This window comes from Ambystoma mexicanum, chromosome 3p (genome assembly GCF_040938575.1).
Source record: "Ambystoma mexicanum isolate Mex_15411 chromosome 3p, UKY_AmexF1_1, whole genome shotgun sequence".
Lineage (NCBI taxonomy): Eukaryota > Metazoa > Chordata > Amphibia > Caudata > Ambystomatidae > Ambystoma > Ambystoma mexicanum.
In genome coordinates, this window is record NC_090925.1 from 703,651,180 (window position 1) to 703,677,510 (window position 26,331).

Below are 26,331 nucleotides of genomic sequence, written 5' to 3' on the forward strand. Positions count from 1 at the left end.
GCGTAAACAAAACTATTATTTGCAGCCCTGGATGCCATGGGTGTCATCAACACGAATTCCGCGGATGACACTCAGATCCTCATCCCCATCACGGGCAACTATGACCAGGACACAATCACGATTAACAAAATGTATGCCATAATTCAAAATTGGATGGCTATCAATAGTCTCTGCCTCAACGATGAGAAAACAGATACTCATCCTGGGCTTCCCAGCTAAAATCAATGCTCTCCATTTGCAGAAATAAATATTGACGGAACTTCCATCACAGTTCTTAAGCAAGTTAAAACTCTAGGTGTTTATCTAGATGCAAATTTGACAATGTCCAAACATGTGAATGCCATATCATTTTCTACTTCTTACACATACAAATTGATTGAACTAATCTGACAATTTCTCATGCCGGAAAACTGTACTACCCTAGCCCGGGGTCTCATATTATCAAAGCTTGACTACTGCAACATTCTATTACAAGGTACTAAAAATGCCAATCTGGATAAACTACAATTGTTGCAAAATAAAGCCGTGCGAGAAGACCTCGGACAAAAAAAATAAAAATTACAAAGAAAAGACAATAAATCAGACCACTTCTCTGCCACCAGGAGGGAAGCCCACTGGCTACCATAAAAGCTAGAATAATATTCAAAACACACCGTCACCCGCAAATGTCTAGCAAAGAAGGCACCAACCTACCTAAACAACTCTGTCACCCTGAATAAAACCTAGAGAGCATTCAGATCCTGTACAAATAAAAATGCACATCTCAATCCCACGGTATAAATGCTCCAGAGCAGGGGGAAACAGTTTCCCAGTATTGGCTCCGAAAATCTGGAATACTCTCCCACTACACAATAGAAATGAGACATCCCACCAGTGCTTCAAGAAGTCTCGAAAAACGCGGCTTTTCAATAAATTCTAGCCAGCCAACCACCACCTTCGGGGCCCATCACCCTGAGCCAGTACCATAATATGACTGGAATGCATAGTGTTTCTGGGTATTCTAGGTGCCAATATTCTTAACTGAAAATTGTACTTTTGTAACTGTACCCCATCACAATCTCCTGCCTATAAATATTGACCATTTAAGGTTTTCTATTCATGCTAAGATGTTTGTAACTGCGCCGTGACTCCTCAGGGTTTGGGCATATTATAAATGCAATAAAAAAAGTATATTAAATACTGTGGGTGGCTTTTCCAGCCTTGATCTACTTTGTTGGTATCTCTTTCACCCCGTTTTACTCTTTGTCGGCTTTCCCAGCCTTGATATAAATGAGATGCATTTCTTTCACTTCTTTTTATATAGGGCATGTACCAGTTTGATGCTCTTAGATTCTTGTACTGTGTGAGGTTTTCCAGCCCTGATATACAATGTTCGTATCTATTTCATTCTGTTTTACCCGGGTCTTTTTTCCATCCTCGCGCCCTTCAGGCTCTTGTACTGTTGTTGGCTTTGGGATTCTTGAAAGCTGTTGGGGAGAATTCTGATAAATGTGCTAATTCCCGTCACCTTAGAGACCGCCAGCAACTTTGCTGCATTTTGAGGACTTGATTTTTTTTTTTATACCTGGAGAGAGTGTGAGCCTTTTTTCCCCACTCTCTCATGTATTTTGATGTGTGTTTTACTCTTGTGTTCTTTGATTATGGAGTTTTAGACAACTCCATAGGCATCATCTTTTCATTTGTGTCACACAGAACGCTCAATGCAGTGACACAGGGGAAGCCTTTCAGGCTGTCCCAAGGTTTAAATACCTTCTCTGTTATAAACTACTGTTTCCCAGAGAAAGTAAAGTGAAATTGACTTTACTAGTCTTTTCAAATTCCTAGACCCAGCACACACTATCTTAGAATGAGTGCTGGAGGGGTTGCTTAGTATCCCCAATGTCTAGAAACTCATGTAGCAGTTAAATGCTACCCTTTCCTCTCAAAATGGCTGGTGCAATGGTTTTACAACAAACTACCATGATTTTTCCCGACCGCGAACACCGGTAGCATTAGAACCCGGGAACCATGTTTTACAAGATGGCGTCTGAGCCTCCATTGTTTAAACGGGTCCCGGTCTTCTTTTTTCGTCATTTCTTTTTGGAAAGGTCCTTCTAGAGTTTAGTTTGGTCCCTTTGTTCCTACGCCTTTGGCAGGCTTCAGGACTGAAGACCGCCTCTGGCGCCCGAGTGTCTGGGGCAGGAAGGGAGGGAGTGAGGTGCCTGAAACTCCCTGTGCTTAGTCTCCTAGGAGACCCAAATGCACTCTGGTGTGATTGGCTGACTGTACGGCAAGGACAGCCACACTGCTGGGTGAGTGGCAGCTAGGCTGGAATGAATGGGAGAAAATTGTTTAAAAGGCAAGTCTCTTGGCTTGGAAGGCAGAGTCGACCACTGGAACGAAAGAACCGAAGACGAGCTGGAAGAGAAGGGCTGCTGTAACTCCTGGACCTTTGGTTTGCCCGGTGAAGCCCTGCTGCAGGTCTGAATCGCCAAGTTGATCTCGACAGAGAAGCCCTTCAAGGAAGACTTCTCCCTTTGAGTTGGTGGGACCAATCAACTCGTAAGCCACCTGGATACCATTCTCGGAGCTAGATGCATTTTCCTCAGAGTACTGCAGGAAACCGAATAGCCAGGGAGGAGGACACCAGTTTGTGTGCTTGACTACAGCTACCGGAATTGAAGATTTGCCTTTGCAAGCTTTTTGACCAGTCCCAGTGCAGTGCAAGAGCCCCCCCCCCCACCCCCACCGTTGTCCTCCCTATTGTCCCCACGACTGAAGCTCAGGAACAGCGAGATCTGTAGGAACTGCCAGGAACAGACGTCTTCAGCTGCATCTTTTCTTCATTGCAAGGTACTGTGAAAACCTGATTGAGAGAACTTACCTCTCACTGCGAAAGTGCTTGAAACTTTGGCAACTTGCAGGCTTAGTCAATTTGTGACCCAACATATGAATCTTTCTTTTAATGCAGTATGTCTTTGTTACTTACCCGTTACTGTATTTCTCCAGCATTGGTATCTTTCATAGATTCACATGCTTGAATATTTCTGTTCTGACAACAGGGAATATTCAAGCATGTGAATTTATGAAAGATACAATGCTGGAGAAATAATGGAACCAGCTCACAAGAAGATTCCCCAATTTAAGCAGTCCAATCCCCCATAATGTGGCCTTGTGCCCAAAAGGTCACAGGCGCCTCAAGGCTTCTCCCCAAAATGGAGTCCCTGTAGTTCAAATTTACTTGCATTGGTGAGGGGATAAAATACCTCTTCAACAATTGCACAGATGGGCTGCATTTACCCCCGACTCAGATTTTCACAGATGAATTTGGGGGTCACTGGAGGTTTTATTTCCCGCCGTTGGTTCCAGTGAGAAGTGCCCAGGAGCTGAGGGTGCACAAATTCTTCCAATCAGGTGCAGCAGGAAGATGCAACCCTTGGCGATGAAGCAATGCAAGATTCTTGGACAAAGGCCTCTTCAGGACATTTCAGGGGACGGGGAAGGAGAGTTCCAGCAATGGTCTCCGCACACAGGCCAAGATAGGTGTCCTAGTCGTGGTCACAGAAGCTTCTATAGGACAGGATCCCTTGATGCTGGGATGCTGATATTCAAAAGGGAAGGCTACTTGTACCACAAGCTGGCGATTACCAAAGTTCCAGGTACAACTGCGGAATGGGGACTGTTCTGGCAAGGTAGCCCATGAGAGCTTGTCAGTCCACCGGGTGGTCCAGAGACACTTCCAAAGGCTCAGGACGGCTGGATCCGCAAGAAGGCGTCGCGACTAGTTGGTCCCAAAACAGGGGCTGAAGCACGGCTCTTAAGCCTTCGAAGATCAGGTAGTTCAACAGAGCTTCCCCGGAACAGATGCAGGAAGGGATGCCAGGCCTCTTCAGGGTCTTATTTATGGATTTATTTATGCATTTGTTAAGCACACTAAACCCAAGGCACCAAGGCAACTGGGAAAAAGTCACCAGGTAAGTAATTTGTTTCCCCCTGCACCCCTAAAAGCCTTCTCCCCACGTTCTAGGACAGGTATTACTTACTATTCCAACTCCAGTCCCAGATTATTTGGGGAAAGTGCTTGATATTGTTGAGTGGCATATTTGGGGAAACGTCACCCCCGGCGACCTTTTCCTAAGCAACTTTACCACTGGATACCAAGGGAAGTGAAGTTGAAGCCTTTACTTCCCTTCAAAAAGTCAGCACAGGTTAAGCAACTGAGCAAAAAGAAAAGGGGTCCATAGAGACTTTGGGCCTCATTACAAGTTTGGCGGTAGCCTTGCTGGTAAAACCTGCAGGCTGCCTCCAAACTTGCGAATTTTTCCGGCGCCCGTGTACGGGCAATTACCAGGTCATTACAGCCCTGCTGGACCCGGTAATTGCCCATTCGCGGGCGCCGGAATGCAATGCTCCCCATTTCCATTTGAGCCCAATAGGACTCAATGGGAATGGGGAGGTTGGATGCACGAGCACCATTCAGAATGGACAGACTATAAGCTATCGATCTTTTAATGAAGCATAGTGCCTTGAAAATACTGCCAAGGACGAAACGCATGTCAGCTTGAGAGGCTTTGAATTGTAATAAACAAATAACTTAAGCAGATTCCATTACAAGAATATTCAAACAGATGACAACGAACTGACACTGGATTAAATGTATATGAAAAGGACCTAGGACATAAGCACTCAAACACAATTTAAGAGCAAATAAGCTCTGTATTGTGGTTTGAGGCATAGCCGCACATATTGTGCAGGTGTCCTTGTAAAAAACACTTTGCTATAGCCTAGCAAAATACTAGGTGTGCTTGCATGCCCTAACAAATGTATACATAAACCTGAAAATCACAAATTTACATTTGCTAACTGAACATTAATATTTCATTGAGTCCCATTGACTCATGTGGGAGAACTTGACACCCTTTGTAAACACCTAAATTTGCAAAAGTGGGTACTTGTTGAAAAAAAGGAAAGGGTTGGACCGCATACATTTTTTTTTACAAAGTGTTGGTGTGCCTTATACTTTCACACAGCTGAAAATTGTTCACCGCTGGACCCCCTGCACATACTCCTGCTCAAATTCACCTTACCCAATATGTACTAGATATGACCTTTTCCCAGTGAGCTACAAGACAAATTCAAGTTTTACATTTTTAATAAAAAAATTGTTTTACTAATTGGGCTCAAGTCTAGGTAGGGGTCCCTTCAAAACTTTCCCTGAACATATGAGGGGGGGCTCCCACCTCCCAACCCCAGCCTCCCTAAGAGGTAGTATTGCAGTGCCAATTAATTAGAGCCAGGGTACCTACGTAGGCAGTCGGAGCGCAGAGATAGACCAAAGGCTGAGGCCTGCTTACTCATGAACTTACTAAGTGCCCCAACAGGAAAGTGTGATTTTTTCCTAAAGCCATCTCCCACACATCCACTCTTAAAACCCTCCTACTCTCTTGTGATGGGTTCTATGGAACGCAGGAAGGCTGGGGATTCAGAGGCGGTTAGTTGAAGGGGGTTGCAGGTGCTTGGTTGCGATCCACAGGCTCATTAAAGTTCCTACCTGCACTTTGGCTCCTTTGTCGTTCTTACACTGGCAACGAGCTGGTGGGGTCAGTGAGCAGCGGCCAGAGCCTGCAGGTTTTCCCAGCTCAACTGTCCGCGTGGCTACCCAGGGGCCACAGTGTGCATCAAGCAGTGCTGCGCTGTGGTGTTGTCTGGACCACTGGGCTAGTGGCTGGCCTCAGAGGCATAAGAGGCAAGCCTGGAGCGCAACGTGGGCCGCGTTTGGGTTGAGGTGCAGCTGTGCTAGAGGAAAGCAACATGCGCCGGACATTACTGGCGTCCATACCAACTGCCTGCAGCCTGTTTGGTGGCAGTGTTTGCATCAGAAACAGCATCAAGCATTGACCAAGCCAGTATGTATGGACTGAAAATCCTCATTAGCAACAAGGAGTGGGTGACAAAGTTACCAATTGGGACACTTGGACCTTGTTGTGCAGCCATGGCAGCAGCCAGCATGGCCCCACTCACTCAGTTCTTTGCTGAATTGGGCATGCCCCCGATACAATGGGACAGGAAGAAAAAGATTCAACAAGTTACTTCCCTGTAACTGTTCTCCAGCATGGTTCTGGCATGGATTCACATGCTCCTGATATCCCTGTCGTGAGGCCGGGAATCCTCGGTTAAAAAAAATAAAAGTTTCACTTTCACTTACAAACTGTCTTTCTCCTATAAACCAACCACTGAGCTCTAGGTCATACTGCCCCAGCCAATGACTGCCCTCTCCCCGACACCCTTCTCTGGCAGCCATCTTCAGATTTTGACCGCACGTTCAAGTGTTGAGAGTCCTTGTGTTTTGCTCAGAGCTTATCTATGTTTAAAAGTTTGTTAAAAAGTTCCTATTTTGTCAAATAGAGCCCGTGTGCTCTTTCGTTCCTTTGACCGGAAAACAGGGATCAGTTTGTCAGCATCTTTCATCGCCCCTCAAGGGCAAGAATCGTCGAGTGTTTCATCGAAGATTCCAGAAGGCCATCGGGCCTACACCGCACGCCGGACCATGTCGGAGGAGAAGGACGGAGGCTCTCTCTTCAAGCTCTGCTCCAGCTGTGGATTGAGGAATGTGTTTGTGGAGGACAAACACTCCCAGTGCCTCTATCTCCATCCGGATCACAAGGAAGCGGATTGTGGAATTTGCCTGGGATTCACCAAACGCACCGGCAAGGATCGGCAAAGTAGATTGGTGGTGTGGCTCAACGCCAAGGCCTCTACCCCGTGTGGCAAGCAGGGGCACACCTCATCCAGGACTGGCCGGTCCGAGGAGAGGGCTTCTAAGTCCTTTGAGGACACTCCATACGTGGGGTCCCAAGACAAGGCCAAGCACAGAGTGCATTTCCGTCGGGGTCGCCGCACAAGGGGGTCCCGCGACGAGCAGGGCACGCTCATCTTCACTGTCAGCATCCATCTCAAGCCATCGCTCCAGCTCCGCCTCGAAGAGGAAGTCGGCTAACCCCGGGAAACTGCGGGAGAAGCCGGAGAAGACCATTGCGCAGGGTAAGGTGTCCGACCTACCTCTGAAGGCCCAGGTAGTCCAGGAGAAGACATCCTTGACAATAGTGACACTAGAGCTGGTGTTGGCCGCCCTCACGAAGGTGAAAGGGGCTGATCTGGTCCAGGAGACCTCTGCAATGCCCAGTGACCCTTCCTCCCAGGCAGGAGGCTTCATCCAAGCCAGTGGAGAAAACACCAGAAAAAAGGATGCCACCCGTAAGGTCTGCCTGACCCCTCAGGGTGCAAAAAAGGGACCGGGGGGTCGGGGGGTTGAGTGGAGGCCTCAACCATGCATGGATCCGAGGCACAGATATTTCTTCTTCAGACGAAGAGGACATGGTGTCCGTTCACACAGTCCTGGAAGATGTGGGGGAATGACTATGGCGGAAACACAGAGGATGACAGTGGAATAGTCGAGGGGGATGACGACTATGTAGGCGCTGTGCCCAGCAAGCCTACTCCCCATACACCACCCAGTGACGTATCGCAAGACATCCTGTCAACTCTCCACATGCTTGTGTCCGAGATCCATAGGAGGAAGCCAACGACACCCCCAGTGGTACTGAGCCCCCCGCTGGCAAAGAAGAAGAAACTAGATCCCATGCCTCCTCATCAACTGTCTCACATAAACACCCCCCGTTCACCCCCACTCGCACACCCCCCTAGGGATACAGGAACAGACAGACGCGGACTCGGAAGAGACCAAGAAAGAAAGTTTCCTTTACCAGCGCTGAGAGACGAGAGGAAGACCATTCTGGCAGTGGCTTTCCTGGATGACGTTTGGGATGAGGGCCTGGCGCTGATGAGGAATCCCACCTCAGCCCCTGCGAAAAGAGACAGGCTGGAAAAGAAATACTGGGTGTCGGAGTCTGCACCCAAGTGCTTGCAGTCGCAGGCCTCCCCTGACTCGGTGGTCTTGGCGGCTGCGAGGAAGAAGTCCTAAAATCCACAGTCTTCTGCCTCAGTTCCCCTGGGCAGCGAGGGGGAAGAATTAGGATGCCATGGTGAGGAAGGCGATATACTCCGCAGCAACAACAGTCTAGGCAGCAAATGCTCTTGCAATCCTGGCCAGGTACGACAGGGAAAATTGGGACAAGTATTGAATCTTGGATTACATGTAAATAAATGAAACAGGATGTCGGCCCAAAGAACCGGGTTGTCCTTAAAGATGCCATTCAATACCCTGTCAGGGCCGACTGCTCTCAAATTCTTTAGCTTGCCAATTATGATCTAGATATCGATTCGGTTGAAAGTGAGATGTTGAGAAGGGGTAATGGGCCCATGTGGTATCAGTGGGCATGTGCCATCGCTGCTAACATTGTATCTGGTCAAAGAGTACTCTCCCCACACCTCTCACTAATCACTAATCCCAGTGGCCTGGGCAACTGCCAGTGACTTGTTTTTATTGTTAAGCGTCGACCAAATGGCTTGTGTGTCCCGTTTAAACATTTTGAGTAGCAACTCCCGATTATTCCCAATATGTTTGTAGGTTATGTAATTTGCACCAGTTTCTGTAGAACAAGTTACTTACCATATCTGGTAACTTTCTTTCAATGGGATGTTCCTCCGACGTATTCCACATCTATGACAAGTAATGTCCACAGCTGTGCTGCTTCGGAACATTTTCAGCAGAGGGCATCCTGCATCCTGCGTCGATGGCCTTGATCCGTTGTCCCTCGAGGGCCTCTGTCGAGGGTCGACGTCACCAGATGTTATATATAAGCCACAGTTATAGTTTTTTCCCAAAACGTGTGGCACCAATCTCCTGCCAGTATGACTGCAGAAAGCCTTGTGGAAACGTAAGCTGCAATCGCATAGGAAATTCAGTAGAGGGGCAGGCTGGGAGGGCGATGTGGAATATGTCGGAGGAGCATCCCATCGAAAGAACGTTACCAGATAAGGTAAGTAACTTGTTCTTCGAGGGGATTGTGTCCTCCGACGTATTCCACATCTATGACAGACTCCCAAAGCAGAACCAACTTATGGCGGTGGGAAAAAATGTTCAATTTTAGAATGCCCAATCAAATGGCTGAATAGAGGACTGCTTTACCAAAGGCCAAATCCTGCCCATGGATGGAGTCCAAGGAATAGTGTCTCACAAAAGTATGGACAGAGGCTCATGTTGCTGCTTCGCAAATATTGCGAATAGAAACGCCCCTCTGTAGAGCTTGGATGCAGCCACACCCCTAGTAGAGTGAGCCCGTAAGACTACTGGAGGGTCCTTTCCCGCCAAACGGTAACACTCAGAGATCGTCTAAATGATCCATCTAGACAAGGTCTGTTTGGAAACAGCCTGACCCAAGCACCTTCCAGTATAACCAACAAAGAGCTGATCGTCCACTCTGACCCGGGACATCCGTGAGATAGAAACTCAAAGCTTGACTAGTATCCAACCTATGGAGACTCTCCTCTTCCTTACCAGGAAGTGGAAGAGGATAAAACGCCGGAAGAATCAACTTCTGGTTGAAATGAAATTCCGACACAACTGTCGGAAGAAAAGCAAGGCCGCACCCACAGGAAAACCCTGCCCTTATGGAAAACAGTAAAGGGTGGCTTGGCGGAAGGTGCCTGCAACTCACTCACTCTACGTGCGGAAGTAGCTGCAACTAAAAACAGTTTTAAAGGACAACAGTCGCAATGGACAAGAATGTAAGGGCTCAAACGGAGCTCCCATTAATAACTTTAAAACCAAATTCAAATCCCATCCCGGCACCTGGAATGGCGACGGTGGAAACACATTAGTTAGGCCTTTTAGAAACTGAGAAATCAAAAGGAATCTTAAAATAAGAACATTCCTCAGACGAGCGCTTAAATATTGACAGCGCCACCAGGTAACCTTTAATGGTACCCACTTGTGGGCCCTTGTGGGCTAAAGAAAGCAAAAAAGACAAAACCAAAAGGAATGGAACATTGAAAGGATCCACATTCTGTACCCTGCACCAGTCGCAGAACTTTCTCCAATGGCAACGGTACAGGGATTTCGTTGCGGGCCTTCTAGACAAAAGCAACACCTCCATCACGTCTTTGGAGAGGTCCCAATCCTTATACCTCAACCTTTCAGATACCAAGCATGAAGGCTGAGCGACTTGACCTCTGGATGGAGAACCCATACCACCCTCACGTGAGAGCAGATAGTTTCGGTAGGGAAGACGGCGTGGAGGGAAGATTGACATGTCTAGAAGGTCCGGGTACCACGCTCTCCTGGCCCATGCCGGAGCAATGGAGGATCATTCGGGAACCGAACCTCCGTAACCTCCACAACACTTGCGGAATGACGGGGACTGGATGAAATGAGTACAGCAGTGGGAAGGACCACTCCATTATGAACGCGTCCCCCAAGGCTCCTCTTGCGGGAAATTCCTGCGAGCAGAATCTCTCGCACTTCCGGTTGACACTGGTGGCGAAGAGATCCACTTGTGGGGTTCCCCAAACGGCAAAGATCTCAAAAAGAACTTCCTGAGCCAGCTCCCACTCATGATAGACCGTGCTCTGCCTGCTCAGAGCGTCCGCCGCCGCGTTTTTGTCCCCGGCCAGATGAACTGCCGAGATCGAAATTTCCAGTTGGATGGCCCAGAACCAGAGCTGCATTGCTCCCTGCACAACGGGAGTGACCCTGCCCCCCTTTTTTTGAGGTAGTGCATGGCCACTGTATTGTCCGTCATAATCAGGACATTCTTCCCCTGCACACACGGCAGAAAAGTATTCAGGGCTAACCCGACGGCCCTCAGCCCCAACAGATTGATGTGGAGTCTGGACTCAGACGGAGACCAATGTCCGCTAGCTCAACTCGTTGGCATGATCGCCCCAACCTGTGAGGGATGCGTCCGTCACGATAGTCACCTCCGGCCAAGGTTGCCAAAATGGTGCTCCCTTCATCAGATTGCCTTTGTCGGCCCACCATAGAAGATCCTGGGCGACCGAGGTCAGACTCTGAACGGGATCAGACATCCTGCCAGAGAACTGCGACCACTGCATCTTGAGAGCCCACTGCAGGGATCTCATCCGCAGCCTGGCCTCTGGCACCAGGAAAATGCAGGATGCCAGGAGGCTGAGCAACCTCAAGAATTCGAACGACGGGAGACTCTGGGGACCTTGAAACTTGTCCACCATCTGCAGAATGTGATGAGCCCTCACCTGGGGAGGCGAACACTGCCCCATGGATGCGTCGAGCACTGCTCCAATGTATCGGAGCCGCTGGGTAGACTTCTTTAAATTGAGGGAGAAGCCCAGCTTGTGAAGGGAGTGGCAGGTGACAAATGATCCAGGGCTTGCTGGGGAGAGCGCGCCCTGGCCAACCAATCGTCCAGGTAGGGGTAGGCTTGAATCCCTCCTTTCCTGAGATACGCTGCCACCACCACCACCATCAGCTTGGTGAAGACCCTAGGGCGGAGGTCAATCCGAACGGCAGCACCCGAAACTGAAAATGCGAGTCGCCAACCGCAAACCTCAGGTACTTAGTGTTCTTGGGATGAATCGGCACATGAAAGTAAGCATCCTTGAGGTCCAGAGAGACCAACCAATCCTGAAGTTGAAGGGCCTGGAGGACTTGAGAAAGAGTTACCATCTTGAACTTGTCCTTCCTGAGGAACTTGTTCAACCAACGCAAGTCCATGATGAGTCTCAATCCCCTGTCTTTTTTCTGGATAAAAAAATAAGGGGAACACCATCCCTTGTTCTATGGCGCCTTTCTCCAGCAGGGATAGGATTTCCTGTGCAAGGAGCGGATTGGGACGCTTCAAAGAGAGCTTCCCCAGTGGATTGTGATGAGGCTTTTGCTGGAAGGGAAAACAGTGGCCGTGGGCTATGATCTCCAGAACCCACACATCTGAAGTAATGGCCCGCCATTCTCCAAGATGCTGCGCAGGCCTGCCCCCAACCGGCGAACCATGGGACATGGCCTCATGACTGAGCGGACGCGGCTGCGCCTGAGGGCAAAGAGGCAACTGCTCGTGCTTTGGCACCCAGAGTACCTTGCTTTCCACCCCGGGTACTCCTACGGTGGCCCCTTTGACTTGCAGCTCCTCTCAATCTACCAACAAAAGAGTAGTACCGAAAGGAACCTCCCCTCCATTGCTGTCCCCTAGGACGAAGAGGCGGAGGTTGACGTACTGCAGTGCTCAAAGACTTCGCTGCAGCTTTGGAGGTCTGCAACCTCTCAAGGCTCTCGTCAGCCTTGCTGCCAAACAGATGAACTCCATTAAAGGGCATGTTCAGAAGACGGGATTGCACATCAGGAGCAAACCCTGACTTCCGCAACCACGCAAACCTGCGTACCACGGTGCTCACAGCCATGGACCGGCTGACACAGTCTGCCATCCAGACCCGATTGAACGGATTCACACATGGCATCCTTGCCATCTTTCACGAGGGCTAGAAAACCATCCTGTTCCTCCCTTTCGGGAATATGCTCAGCCGCCAAAGACGCACAGTTCCACAGTGTGTGTGAATCTCGCTAAGGCACAAGTGGAGTTGGCCGACTTCAACGCCATACCCCCAGCCGAAAATACCTTCTTCGCCCAACCATCAAAGAGCTTATCGTCTCCTTCAGGAGGGATGGTAGGGTACGCAGCCTACTTCAAGGAGGCCGTAGCCGCCTGCACCACCAAACTCTCCGGAGTAGGGTGCAGCAATAAGTAGCAGGGGTCACCATTGGATGGGCGGTATTTCTTCGGAAGCGACTTAGTAACTGACGGTAGACCCTCCGGAGCAGTCTAAGCCGCCACCACCCTTCTTTGCAAAGCCATGTGAAATGGCAACACCGGGTCAGTGGGTGGACCTTGATCCAGGATGTCTGGAAAATCATCCTGAGCAAAAACAACAGGTGGAGCAGACCACCCCTTGTATTCTGTCACCCTCGACATGAGACGCAGATAGGAGGAATCTGCAAGCGCCCCAGGCTCAGGTCGGCCAAACTCCACCTCTGGAGAGGTGTCAAGGCCACTAGCGTCATGCAATGACTGACAAGAGTTCCACCATCTGACTATGCCCAGACAAAAGGTCATCAGGAGGCACTGCCATCTCCTCATCAGACAGTTCCTCAACCTCTGAAATATCCTGTAAAGGTTGGAAAAACTCCAATCTAGGAGGAGAAACAGAATCAGGCTCAAAAACAGGCCTCGCAGACTTACTGAGAGCCTCCCTCTGAGGTTCCACAGCCCCCCGGGACACCTCCAGCAAATCATCCACAAACGGCATCGAGGGCGCAGAGGGAATCGGCGTCAACGTCGACGGAGGAGCCGACGACTTCGACAACTTTGAGGGCGGACCCACGAGAGTGCCCTTCGACGGCCACGGCGCTGATGGCGTCGATGACTTCTTTGAGGCCGGAGCCTCTAGAGCCCCTCAACAGACAGCGCCGATGGAGCCAATGCCTTCTTCGAAGGCTTCACAGGTTACGACGGTCTCGATGCCGTCGAGAACCGGGACCTGGATCTGGCATGGCTATGGCGATCTCCCTGGTCCGAGCAGGACCTCAACAGCTCCCGATGATCGTGCCGACCGCCCGAGCCGAAAGGTGCCCATTCCTTGCCAGCTTCTTTCAAAGGTGCGGACGGAACTGGGCCTTGCGAATCGAAAATCGCTAACATCTGCCGGCGGAAGGATCCCAATCGGCCGGCGACGAAGACTTGGTGGGACAAGTCAACCGTCAGGCGGAGTCGTCCTCCGACGAGGACGGGGAAGACGACTGGTGACGGTGCTTCCTAGAATGCCTCGACGAGGCAGAGGAATGGCGGGAACCACTCCTGAACCGAGACCCCCCTGGATTTTCGCCGACATGGACAGACGCCCCTCAAGTCATCAGTTGAAAGCCCAGCGGAGTTCGATTTACGGGGCTTAGACACCCTACCTACCTTCAATTTCCCCTTCTGTTCCGGCACGGCCTTAGACATCCGGGAATGGCAATCCTCGCAGTAATCGGTGGCGTGGCTTTCGCCGAGGCACCAGAGGCAGATGTCGTGCGGGTCCGTGAGGGACATCTTTGAACCGCAGTCCCAGCATTTTTTAAAGCCCGACTTCGGGGTAGTAGAAGAGGATGAAGACATCGTACACGAAGAAAAGAAATCGAGCGTGTTGAGATTCCGAAGCAAACACGTTTGCGGAAAAAACAGAACAGGCTACTGGCACCATGCGTCCTATATATAACATCCGGTGACGTCGACCCTAGGCGGAGGCCCTCGAGGGACAACGGATCGATGCAGGACGCCCTCTGCTGAAAATTTTCCGAAGCAGCGCAGCTGTGGACATTACCTGTCATAGATGTGGAATAAGTCGGAGGACACAATCCCATCGAAACATTGTTTTAGGATCTTTTTTTTCTGACCAGGTAATATCTCTTAGTTTGAGCAACTTCCTAATTTCTTTCCGCATTGTGCGTTTATGACTTTGAACCACGCTATCATATTTCTCTCTGTTGGGATGACCAGGCATATGTAGTTGATTGAGCGGCCTTTTCTCTCTCGGTTTCTTGAGTCTGGATTGTGTACTTTCTCGACTACTCAACTTATTCCACCACTCTAATAACACTTCCTTTGGGTTGTGAAAGTACTGGGCTACCCAGTTTCCCAAGTTAGAGACCACCAAGGATTATTTTGACGTTGGCTCACTTTCAACCTGGAATCCTCCTATAGCCAGAGATATTTGCAGCATTGCGTGATCGCTGTACTTCAATTCCACGATTTCCAAACATCCCACTTTTTTAACCTCAACATTTTTAACAAAGATGTCATCAATAAAAGAGGCAGCAAAAGCATTAGACCCCATTGGTGTGTCTTTGAGAAGCCCTACATTTAATAAGTTAGTTTGGGTGAAGGCCCACCTTAAGAGAAATCTTGACCAGATCCCTTCCAGGTTGGCTTTCCCCACTGTGTGTTGTGACAATTCTCCTGTCCCCTTCCAGATCATCCCAGTCAAAATCTGCAACTAAGCACTGACAATTGAAATCCCCTGCTATAATAAGACAACCTTGTGGATAATATTCAGTTGGTTGTTATAAATGTTTATCATCAGGAGCAACGGAACACAAGAGATTACACCCTTGTGTCTGATCATCATGGCCAATATCGCAGAGTTTGTGGTGATTTCAGTTACTGTTAGGGCATTAGTTCCCTTACGGCTGTTAAAAGCCCTCCCATTGGCCTACTTTTTTGGCGGATTTGAATATGATCCCAAAACCATCCCACACAGGAGTTGGCCTCAACCAGATTTCCTTCAAAAGAATTAAAAAATGTTCCCACTTCACATTGATATTGTCATTCAAGAAGGAATTGTGTCCTTAGCGTTCCAACTGGGGGTATGCCAGGTATTAGATGAAACCTGGTCTGTTTCGGATTGTGGTTGGCAAAACAGAGGAAAGCAAACCCCTACTCAACGCTTCTTGATTGTGAATGATTTCTACCTGGCAGTCTTTGTCGAAGTGACTAGTTACTTTGATCCTAGAATTCGCTTGATCAGATCCTATTTTCGGATTGGCGTGCATAGTAACATTCGTAAACCAGGAGTAGGATTTCCTCCTGTTGCTCGATTGCCAACTCCTCCACCATTTTAGAGTGGAAATGGGTGGCACACTTTCCCCAAGTAATCTAAGTCGAATAGGCGGACCTACTTTGTCCTCCAATGATATAGTACTTAGTTGTGGAATTGAGGTCAGAGTTAGCAATCTGCTCCTGTTAAATGGAATGTTACAGTCTGCTTCGCAAGGAAGTATGCGGATTCCTATCAAAACAGACTACTGCTCTTCACGGTTTCCTCATTTAAGGCCATTGGACAGATTGCGAGACTATTTTGGCCAACTTGAGCTTGAGAGACCGGTTTAGGACAAACATCCACATGTGACCCTTTGTTTCTCCTTTGGGCTGCTTGGGGTGCGTGCCTTCCGTTTGTGTTCATTATTGTGTGTTTTTGGTACACCTCGTTTCATTTTTCCTTCTGGTCAAGTCCTATAATGAGTCCACTGTTGGGAGTAACAGTATGTTTGATATCACAGGAGTCATTTTTCTCCTTCAGAACCTTTTCCGAAGAGGCTTCTTTTATTTGCTGTGCAGCCTGGTGAGACTTAATAGAAGGGAGTTTCTTACTGCCTTTTGTGACCTCCACCATGACATCTTTGCATTGACTCATCATTTATCCAGTAGATCTTCTTTCGGTTAATCCTGTTTTCTGCAAGAGCGATATTGCGCAGAAACGTGAGATCTCCTTTATTCGAAATTTTTAGTCCTTTCATGTTTTTGTTTTGTTTCTCCTTAGGCGGAATTGCGTTTTGTTAAAGTTCCGTCTAAGGTCATGATTTCTGGTGATGTTGCTTCTGTAGCTACAGTCACTTAATTCCACAAGTTTCTGAAATGGTTCGGAGGAACACAAAGTCACAGGGCTCTTGCTGCTGTTTGGTGCCCCTGGCAATACCGCATTCACCAGAAGTGACTTAGCTCATTTAGGGACTGCGTGTTCATCCTTACTTCGTGAGCCACGGTGTCATATAGACGTATAAATTATTGCAAGACCAAGTTTAAGGCAGCAGGGGTCTTTAAGGCACCATCCATTGAGTCATTGCAACTTGACGCATTGCCCTGAAAAGGTAAGGAGCTGCAATCTCTCATCACCATGGAATCATCCATTCTATCGCCATCTGCCAATAATGTGTCGGGTATCACATTGTTAAGTTTGTCCTGAGTTCTGAATAGACCTGGGGACACACCCACGTAGATTTTCAGCAGCCTGTACTTCATTTACAGGCTCATGCAAGCAACAAAGATGGTGATGTTTGCTTGTTCTATCTGTGTCAGAACTTGTCCTGATAATTCACATTGACTTTTCTGTATTGGCGTTGCCCGTTGTCATGTCGTTTATTTTAACTAGGGTGTTATCCGACACAACACACCCTTGAATGGCTTGACTGAATAACTTTGGGGGTGCTGGGAAAAGAATGAAGGTATTTTTCCCTGTTTTGTAGTAGTCAAAGAGGTCGACTGATGCGCCTCAGTTTGGGCGCATGTTTTATCATAAGAGGATACATGGTCGCTCCTCAGCGTATATCTCTTTGCTTTCCCTCTCATTTGTGAGGTAGGACCGAGCTGAGGTTCAAAGGGACTGGCCCCGCAGTCTCCTTGCTCACTTTAGTACTCAGTTTTTGCCTGTTCATATGACGAACAAGCTCTATGTAGCTACAGTTGTGGGACTTTGCTCAAATGACCGAGTCCGTATGTCGCTGTGTTACTCCAGCAGAGTCACAAGACTGTGTGGATGACTTGTCCAGTAGTTGTAAACACTGTTGTGTGGTCGCAACTGTCACAGGAAACAAGTTGAGATGCTGACTCACCAGTTTACAGCATCTTTTGATGCTAGGTGGCTTAGGGTGGGTTGGCTGGTTTGCCGTTCTACCGTTCCCCTGCAGGGACTGCTCCACTCACCCACTCTGCAGACTTCTGGTGCTTTTGAAGGTAGGCTCCTCCTCAAACAAAAAATAGTCAGCAACAACAGACTATAGCAAAACAAAAGAGTTGCTTTCACCGATGAGCCCCAAAAATGGCGAAACATGTTTGGGGATGCTTGTGGTCTCGTGCAGAAGGGATGTGACCTAGCAGTTCGGGCGGGACTGCCCCTTTTGGGGTGGGGCAACGCCTGATTTGCATATGGTCTTTGCCCTTCTGTAATGGCTTGGCAGGTGAAGAACGGTGGTCTGGAGGGTTGCCCAGAGCAATGCCAGTGGTTAAGATTCATTTTAAACCTTCCAGCCATCACCTCTTTGTTTTAGCAACAACAGACTGCCATTCACTGTGACTGCAGGGACTGCTCTACTTTACCCACTCCATAGTACAAAATGAACGTGAAAAACAAGTCTTCCATGCCTGTAAGACCGTCAGTAGTGCTTATAATAAGCAAGTGGGGGACAGGGTTCCCCTACACTGGTTGCCCTAGCCTCTGACCATTGCCCCCAAAATGATGCAAGTTGAGCAAAGGAGTAAGGCTTCAACTCTTCCAAAAAAGCAGGTTAGGGTGCACAGTCAGCGGAAATTTGACGTTTAGAGCTTAGTTTACTTGGTGTCCCATTTAAGTAGATAGAAAAGCTTCAAAAATAAAAATATTTCCTAACAGGGAGATCTGCATTAACCGAGTTAAACTGTCATTTTAATAAAAGTGGAAATTGCAGGCAGGGGACCACAAATGTTGCCATGTGATCACTGCTGGATTTCCTGCAGGCAAACTGAAACATTTCCAAGCCCAATGGCAATAGTGAAGAATAAAACCGAGTGAATACATCTTTATTCCAGTTTTGTGCTCCATTTCACATAGAAAATAAACCACCTGCAAATTACACTTTGCAGGTGGCATTTAATAGATTCCTATGAAATCTGCTTGACATTTAGCAAGTGCAAACGCAAGGTGGATTCCATAGCAGTCCGTTGTTACGCATGCAAACCTCAAGCCGGTGAAAAACCTGGTGCTCTTCCAAGACAGAGGAGAACAGCAAAGCAGAGATGCAATCTCGACACTGAGCTCGTCCAACGCCATGGAAAAGAAAGTAAATGGGGAAAAGCCTTAAATGGAGGTGTAAAAGCATTAGACGTCACTTTTACACTTCCTTTTAATGCACTGCCCCAGTTAAAATGACCCCTTTACTGACCTTAGGTTATGGCTGTCTCCTCTGCTCCACAAGATAAAGGGCCCTTGGAGAAAGAAGATTTAAACTGGTCAATGGCAATCTGGGAACAGAGGTTGGGTACTAGTAAATGAGGACTGGAGAAAGCCCAGTCCCAAAAAGGTCTAGAAAAGACCAGAGATGCTTGTGGGTTTCAGGCGTAAACTGGTACTCCCTTTTTTAAGTTTGCTTTGCAAAATATAATCTAATGCGTTATGCTGCAGCCAGGACTTCCAGAAAATCTGCAGGAATGGAGAGTAAACAAGTAGATCGAAATGGTGTGCCCACAACTATGATGAACATGCTGCTAATTTAACCACAGCCAACCATTTTGAATAATTAACTGCTTAAATTATAGACTGGCCTTCCTACCATTGTGCATAATGAGCGTGCATCCTCTGAGAACTTCTGGGAATATTCCTCCTGAACCTCCTTTACCAGCCGCTCCACCTCCTCTCGCTTGATTTTCTTCTTCCGCTGCTGGAAGGGAGACTGCCCCTCTATCATCTCATACAGTAAACAGCCCAGTGCCCACCAATCTGGGCTGAATGTGTATCTCTCATTCTTTACCACCTCTGGAGCTGCAAAGAAATCAGGGAGTTTAGTTACAGTTTCAAAGCAATTCTGAAAACTACTTAGTTGCACCTTTGGGAAAGACAGGACTTGACCAAACATTTACACCCTACTCTTTAACATGACAAACCTTTCCACCCCAGTGTACCACGTGTTGTAACCGATCGGGCTTGGCCTTCTGGGTTCACGATGCATGCAACACATGCATTACATGAAAGGCTCTAATCAAGGTACAATGGAACCTACGTGTCTAATTCCCAAATGTCATTCTTCATACGGTAGCCCAGCACTTAATAACTAGTGTAATACTCCAATAAGTGACATGTCCAATCCATTTGCACCTTTATGCATTTGTGTTCGTACACCTGCATTTATGCTTTCACATTTGGTTTGGCTCATTTTTCCAGGGAAGAAAAAAAAATCTAATAAGCGTAGGAGTAGAACAAATTCTAATAAAAGGGAGAAAGGCATTGTACAAAAAGATGAAAATGTGCAAAGATGTAAAAGCATAGTAAAGTAACACTTTTCCACAGTCCTGTCAAACCATACAAACTATTCAGAAAGTTTACAAAATAAAGCAAGCAATCCACAAGAACATTATGACTAAACTTGCTCTCATTGTTAGGACCCGCAAAGAAATTGTCCTTTTCTGGGAAGCAGCTGGGGATCATAAGTCATTTGTGTTCACTGATCATTTGATGTGCGCCCTTCAAAAAGTGGAAATTGATCAAGTTCAGAGAATGGGGGAATTGAAATGGTCGTACGATCAAGGTTCTTTTTACATGGATCAGGCTTGAAGGAGGAGATAGGTCTGGCTATTTTAGAAAAGAACAGGGTCGAAGGAGAATTTATTTGTCATACTATGAAGGGTCCCCACCAAGGGGAGCAGTGGTGCTGCTAGGCTGGCAGAGCACAAATGCTGCAATGCTGCTTTCAGAACAGGGTCAACGCATCTGCTTTCATCCAATTACTGAATGTAGTTGGGACAATTCAACAATGAGATGAATGTAGTGAAAGATGAAAACCCCAAGCCAAGCACTGAATCCTTACATGAATTCACAAACCTAAGTTGCATCAGTATTCTGCCCACCAAGCTCCTCTTGGCTGAGGAATATATTTTGCTGTGTGCATGGGTGAATTTACAGATGCAAGCTGCACTCCTGGTGGTGGTGTGTCTGCCCTCAAAGTCTGCATACACCTTGTGCCAACTGAAGCCGTTTGTACCCTTGAGAACTTGAGTAATAGACTGCTGGACTGTTTCCAAGATGGGTAATTTGTTAAGCTGTCCCTTACATACTAATTTTGGCTGTTGCACTGAAGAACTAATTCTAGGGCCACTATCTATGCCACCTCACCCCCACCCCCATTTTCCTTTGGATATCTTACCTATCTTGGTGCCTAGAGTGAAATCTACTCAAGTCCCCCTGTAATTGCAAACCTTTTTCATTCTTTTTGAGTATATAGTCCAATCTGTCTCCAATCTCAGGGGTTCTTAAGCACCATATTTGTGCCTTAGGGTGATTTCATCTCCTCACACTGGTGTTCGGCAAGAATTGATGTAGTAACCCTTTGGGAGACTACACAAAACCTTTCCTCTTGGTATTAGGTAACCCACCTTTTGGTATAGGCCTGTACTACACAAGGTGGTAGTGTGACTGAGCAGCCAGGCTCATCTCAAGAGGGGTAAATGAACTGTAGAGCTGTAGCAATGAAATCCACCAATACAAGTAGCCAAATAACACTTGCACTCAAGGTTTTTGTTATGACCTGTATTACTTACCGTAATAGTATTTCTGATGATTGTATCTGCTTCGATTCACATGCTGTGCATATGGTCCGACATCCAGTGGTTACCGCAGAATATTGCATCTTGTCTTTTGAGGATCGAAAAGGGGCGTCGGCATCGGCGTGTCTGTAACACTATCCCTAACGTGATGTGTAGTGTACCCAAAATCCCTCACCCGCCGCCGTCCCTCCGATTGCATTTCTTCTGCCATGAGGGAGCCCAAGGCTAACGTGAGTGAGTACATAAAAGAGAGACAGTAGTAAGACGTCTATATTTCTTCCACCCAAGCAGGGAGGAAGGGTGGGCACATGTGAATCTAAGCAGATACAATCATCACAAATGCTATTACGGTAAGTAATGCATGTCTTCTGATGCTTGTTAATCTGCTTACAATCACATGCTGTGCATAGACTAGCGAGCAGTACCCAGAGTTGGAGGTGGGTTATGAGAAGGAACAGTAGTGAAAAGATGTCTTCGTACTGCCTGTCTCACCTGTGAATCAGACCTAGAATGAGTGTCTAGGCAATAGTGTTTTGTAAGGGTGTGTACAGAACTCCAGGTTGCCGCTTTGCAAACGGACTCTAGGGGAACATTTGCAATGAATGCTATGGAAGCCACAGTGCCTCGAGTAGAATGTGCAATAGGCTTGAAGGGCAGTTCTCTCTTAGCAAGAGTGTAACAAAGTGTGATGCATTTGACTATCCACCTTGATATAGCTGACTTGGAGACAGGATCCCCTTCTCTGCCAGCTGCCACTGAAACGAAAAATTGGTTTGTATTTCTCAGTGGTTTCGTTCTTTCCAGGTAAAACATGACTGCCCTGATCACATCTAACGTGTGTAGGCTCCTTTCTGCCATGTTAGTTGGGTTCTGGAAGAAAGTGGGCAGTTCTATTGACTGGTTCACGTGGAACTTGGAAATAAATTTAGGGACAAACCGAGGGGGAGTGCGCAGAACCACTTCATCCCTGGACAGTAGTGAAAGGGCCTGTAGTTCACTAACCCTTCTAATAGAAGTGATCGCTACTAGGAAGGCTGTCTTATAGGTAAGGTCCTTCAGACTTGCCTTGTGCATAGGCTCAAATGGGGACCTCATGATTCTAGTCAGAACCACATTTAAGTCCGATCCGGGAGCTGGATTAGAAATGGGGGGGATGAATCCTCTTAACCCCTTCTATTAAAGCCTTAACTGGTATTTTCCACCATGACACCTTTTGTTGGGACGTAGTGTAGGCTGAGCGAGCAGCTAAGTGAACTTTTAGGGAATTAAAAACCAGGCCAAAGTCCAGCAAGTGGGTCAGGTACAATACAATGCGAGTAAGGGAACAGTCAATGGAATTGACGTTCTTGGCATTACACGAGATAACAAAGCGTTTCCATTTACTGGAATAGCATTACAGCGTGTTGGGTTTTCTTGCTTCTGAGGGAGTGGAAGGTGTCCCAACTCTATGACCTCAGGAGCCAGGCCGCTAGGTTTAGAGTTTGCGGGCATGGGTGCAGTGTCTCTCCCCTGTCCTGAGACAACATGTTGTACGGGCAGGCCAGTTTTATCGGAAGGGAGAGGGACATCTCCATCAGATGAAAGAACCAGGGTTGGCTGGCCCACATGGGTGCACAATCTTGTTGAGTAAGGGTGTGGGGGGGGGGGGGCGTTAACAAATTTCCCTGACCATGTTATCCAGAGCCTGTTCCCCTTGGAGCGGTTCTGTGTGTACCTGGAGGCGTAATCTTGGCATTGAGAGTTGCAAACAAGTTGATCTCTGGGAAAACCCATTCACCATTCGTACTCTACGGGCAGTGGGAAATCTCCGCTGTGCACGTCTGCCAGAAGATTGAGTTAACCTGGAACGTGTTGGGACACCCGGTGTTTGAGAGCCCATATCGAAATGTTTTGGGACAGCTTGGGATAGCCCTGGAGAGTGTGTGCCCCCTTGTTTGTTCAGGTAGTATAGTACATTGCTGTGGTGCTGTCTGTCAAGATCAGGACTGTATTCCCCTGTAACTCTGTCTGAAAGAATTTCAGTGCTTTGAATACCGCCAATAGCTCAAACAGATGTGGTTGGACGCTACTTGTGGGGACCACACGCTGTGCGCTCTCTGCTGAAGCAGATAACCCCCCCACTCCGTGAGTGATGCGTCGGTTGTGAGAGTGGCTTCTACTGCGGGGATGGTGAAGGTCTTCCCCTTCAAGAGGTTTTCCCTCTACTACCACTGCAGAGAGAATGAGGGCTGGCCAGACAACTACCAGATCTTACCAATGTCCGCTGGCCTGACACCACTGGCTGTTGAGCCACTCTTGCATGGGACGCATGCGCAGACGCGCAAGCGACTAAGTAAATGCAGGAAGCCATCATCCCCAACTGTCGCATGGCTTTGCGTACCGCCACTTCTCGACTGACTACTTATTGAGGGATCTGAAACAGCATGTTTTGAACCCTCTCGGAGGGGCAGTCTTTCGTCCGAATTAGAGCCCCTAGAAACTGTTTGACTTGACTGGGTTCTAGGCTGGATTTCTTCTCATTGATGGAGAATCCCAGACTGAATGAGAGGTCTATTGTCTTCTGAGTGTTCAATAGGCATGTTTTGTAGGACTCCCCTGTTATGAGCCAGTCGTCGAGGTAAGGGTAAACCGGGATGGATAGTCTGCGCAGGTGTGCTGCCGCTACTGCCAGTACCTTTGTAAACACCCTGTGCGCTGGTAACATTGAAATATGAAAGTATGCATCTTTCATGTCCAGTGTTGCCATGTAATCCCCCTGTTTCAACAGCAGGATTACTTCCTGTAAAATGACCATACAAAACGTTTGAGGTTTGACAAACTTGTTCGCTGGGCGCAAGTCTAGCACAGGTCACATGGTGAGATCCTTTTTGGGTACAAGGAAGTACACTGAATAAATACCCTTTTTTTTACACGTAGAATACGGACGGCTTCTATGGCGTCCTTTCCTAGAAGGGTCTGCACCTCTTGCAGTAGGATTTGCAGGTGGTCCGGTGTCTTGGCGGTCTGCATTGGGGTGGTCGGGCAAATTCTATACAGTACCCGTGGGCGACCGTCTTTAGTACATATTGGTCTGTTATCCCGTCCCATGCGATAAGGAAAGATGTTATACGCCACCCCCGACCAGGGTTGTATGGGAGGGGACCTGGATCTGCAGGTCATTTCTGACCAGAGGCTGGGATGCGCCTCTGGGGTTGGTACCTTGTCCTCTACCTCTACCATGCCGATGTCCGCTGGGTGAATAAATGGCGAAGGTGTTAGACCCTTGTCCCGAATTCCAGTTGTTTCCTGCATTATACTAGGTCTGTGAAAAACGAGATTGCCTGCAAAAGGACCGGCGGGAGCCGCTTCTTCTGAGGAGAGGGTTTCTGGGTAATCTGTTGAAGGTACTCGAGTGTCTCATGCTCTTTCTTGGCTGTTTCAAGAGCATCGTCCACTGCCTTACCAAAGAGGTTGGTTTCCTCAACAAGTTTGTTAAACAGTGATACTTGGGTCTCTGGCTTGAAACCGGAGTTCCTTATCCATGCATGTCTCTTGAGCAAGCTACCTTGTGCCAGGGTTCTCCCCGTCGTCTCAGCAGCGTCCAGAGTTTTTTTTTTTAGCACATTCTGGTTCACGTGCTTGCCTTCGGAAACGATGGCGAGCAACTTGGTCCTTGCAAGTTCTGGCACTTCCTGGAAGCCTTCTTGTAGAAGGTTCCACTGGATGTCCGCACAGCTGGCCAATAGCGTGGTGTTATTGGCTATACGGGTGGTAAACGCAGCAGCCGTGGTTATTCTTTTCCCCAGTGCATAAAGTCTCTTGGATTCCTTATCGGGTGGTGCCTCTCCTGTAGACAGGGGAACACCAGCCTGTTTTCTAGTGGTGGTAACCACCAAAGAATCTGGAATGACATGATCCTTGATAGACGGGGTCGGTCGGAGAAGGCCGACACAATTTCTTCACCCTAGGGTTTACCGCCCTGGTCTGGGCCGGTGTCAACAAAGAAGGTGCCAACCTCCTCTTGATTGGGGGTTGGCCTGGCTGGCCAGAGGTTTTTCTTTGAGTATATCCTCGACGAAATCAGAATCTGGTAAGGCCTCTTGAGTGGTGATCTGAAAATGGTCAGCCGCCTTCTTCAAGATGGCTTTGAACGCCATCTAGTCGTCCATCGGGGAGGCTTGCCGAGCCGGAGTGGAGGGGGGAGAAATCTAAGCACAGGACATTGGGGTCCTGGGTGGGAGTAGGGGACGTCCAGGGCCGAGCATCAACCAGACGGCTGTCCTCCCAATTTTCCATAAAACATGTCTGATCATCCACTCTGTATTTTTCCAGAAAGGTGCCATCTTCATCCTGATCATAAGTGTACAAACATCCTCATCTGTGAGGACACAAGTAAACTCTTGATGTGGATCCTCCTCCTCCAAGGTCCTTCGAAACTTAGATACAGGGGTAGAAGGAAAGTCTTCGAGGTCTCTTGGGAGCAAGGGCCTCAGAATAAGATACATTTTTCTAATCTGTCCATACATCCCTCGAATTCCTCCCTGGTCCATGAGGATGAACCAGAGGGGTCTAGGGGAGGAAAGGGTTCATCTTCCCTGTGGCGTCGAGATTTCTCCCCTAATGTGCCTGACAAAGGCGCTGTGGCGTATCTTTTGACACATCTCTCGGCCATTCTTTGTGTTTCGCCGCCTCCTTTGACCGCTCCTTCAGTCAAACTGCCGGAGTAATCATAACGATGCTGTCGGCAATGGTAGGAGAATCTGGGCGGTCTACCGGCTGAACCGGAGACTGAGCGGAAAATTGACGCCACCGGATGAACCAGGGTGTGAACTGGGGGCTGAGCAGTGGATTTCGCTGCCACCCGGCCCTTAAGCGGCGTCTGCGCATCCTCCTGGAGCGCTTCGATGTCCGTGTGTCTTTTAGTGTTAGCGCCCTTGACTTTGGATTGCCCAGTCGAAGGCCGCGACTGCAGTTGCAGGGAAGGGTGCCGATCACAGTATCCCGTCAAAGATTTAGACGGTCCTGTTGGCGCTTTGGTACGCTTTGACAGTCGCTGAAGCAGAACCTTGGGTTGTGTGTTTGGTGTTATGATCATGTGCGCCCTTTCGCCAGATGTTTTCCCCGTAGCATGAATCGCATCAGTCCTGGTGGCGTCGGGGTGGGCGTCGTGGGCCAAGAGTAGTTCAGTTAGGTCAATGGCTTCCGACACAGAGGCCTGGTCATCGCTAGTTCCACCATCACTTTCGGCGGCTGCAACAGCGTGAGGAAGAACATTCGGCCTGCGACATGCCGTAGGCCGCCCAACACTTTAAGTGGCGCGCCTTAAGCGTTTTAGGGCACATGA

General features: G+C 48.3%; 1 protein-coding gene across 3 annotated transcripts in view; it reads right to left on the reverse strand.

Annotated features, from left to right (window-relative positions):
• Positions 1-26,331, reverse strand: part of GRK6 (G protein-coupled receptor kinase 6) — a 729,447-nt gene that overhangs the window by 187,002 nt on the left and 516,114 nt on the right. For all 3 annotated transcript variants that reach the window (XM_069651525.1, XM_069651526.1, XM_069651527.1), the window contains exon 12: positions 19,022-19,230. In XM_069651525.1, coding sequence (XP_069507626.1) covers positions 19,022-19,230 — 209 coding nt within the window. The remainder of the gene's footprint in view (positions 1-19,021; positions 19,231-26,331) is intronic.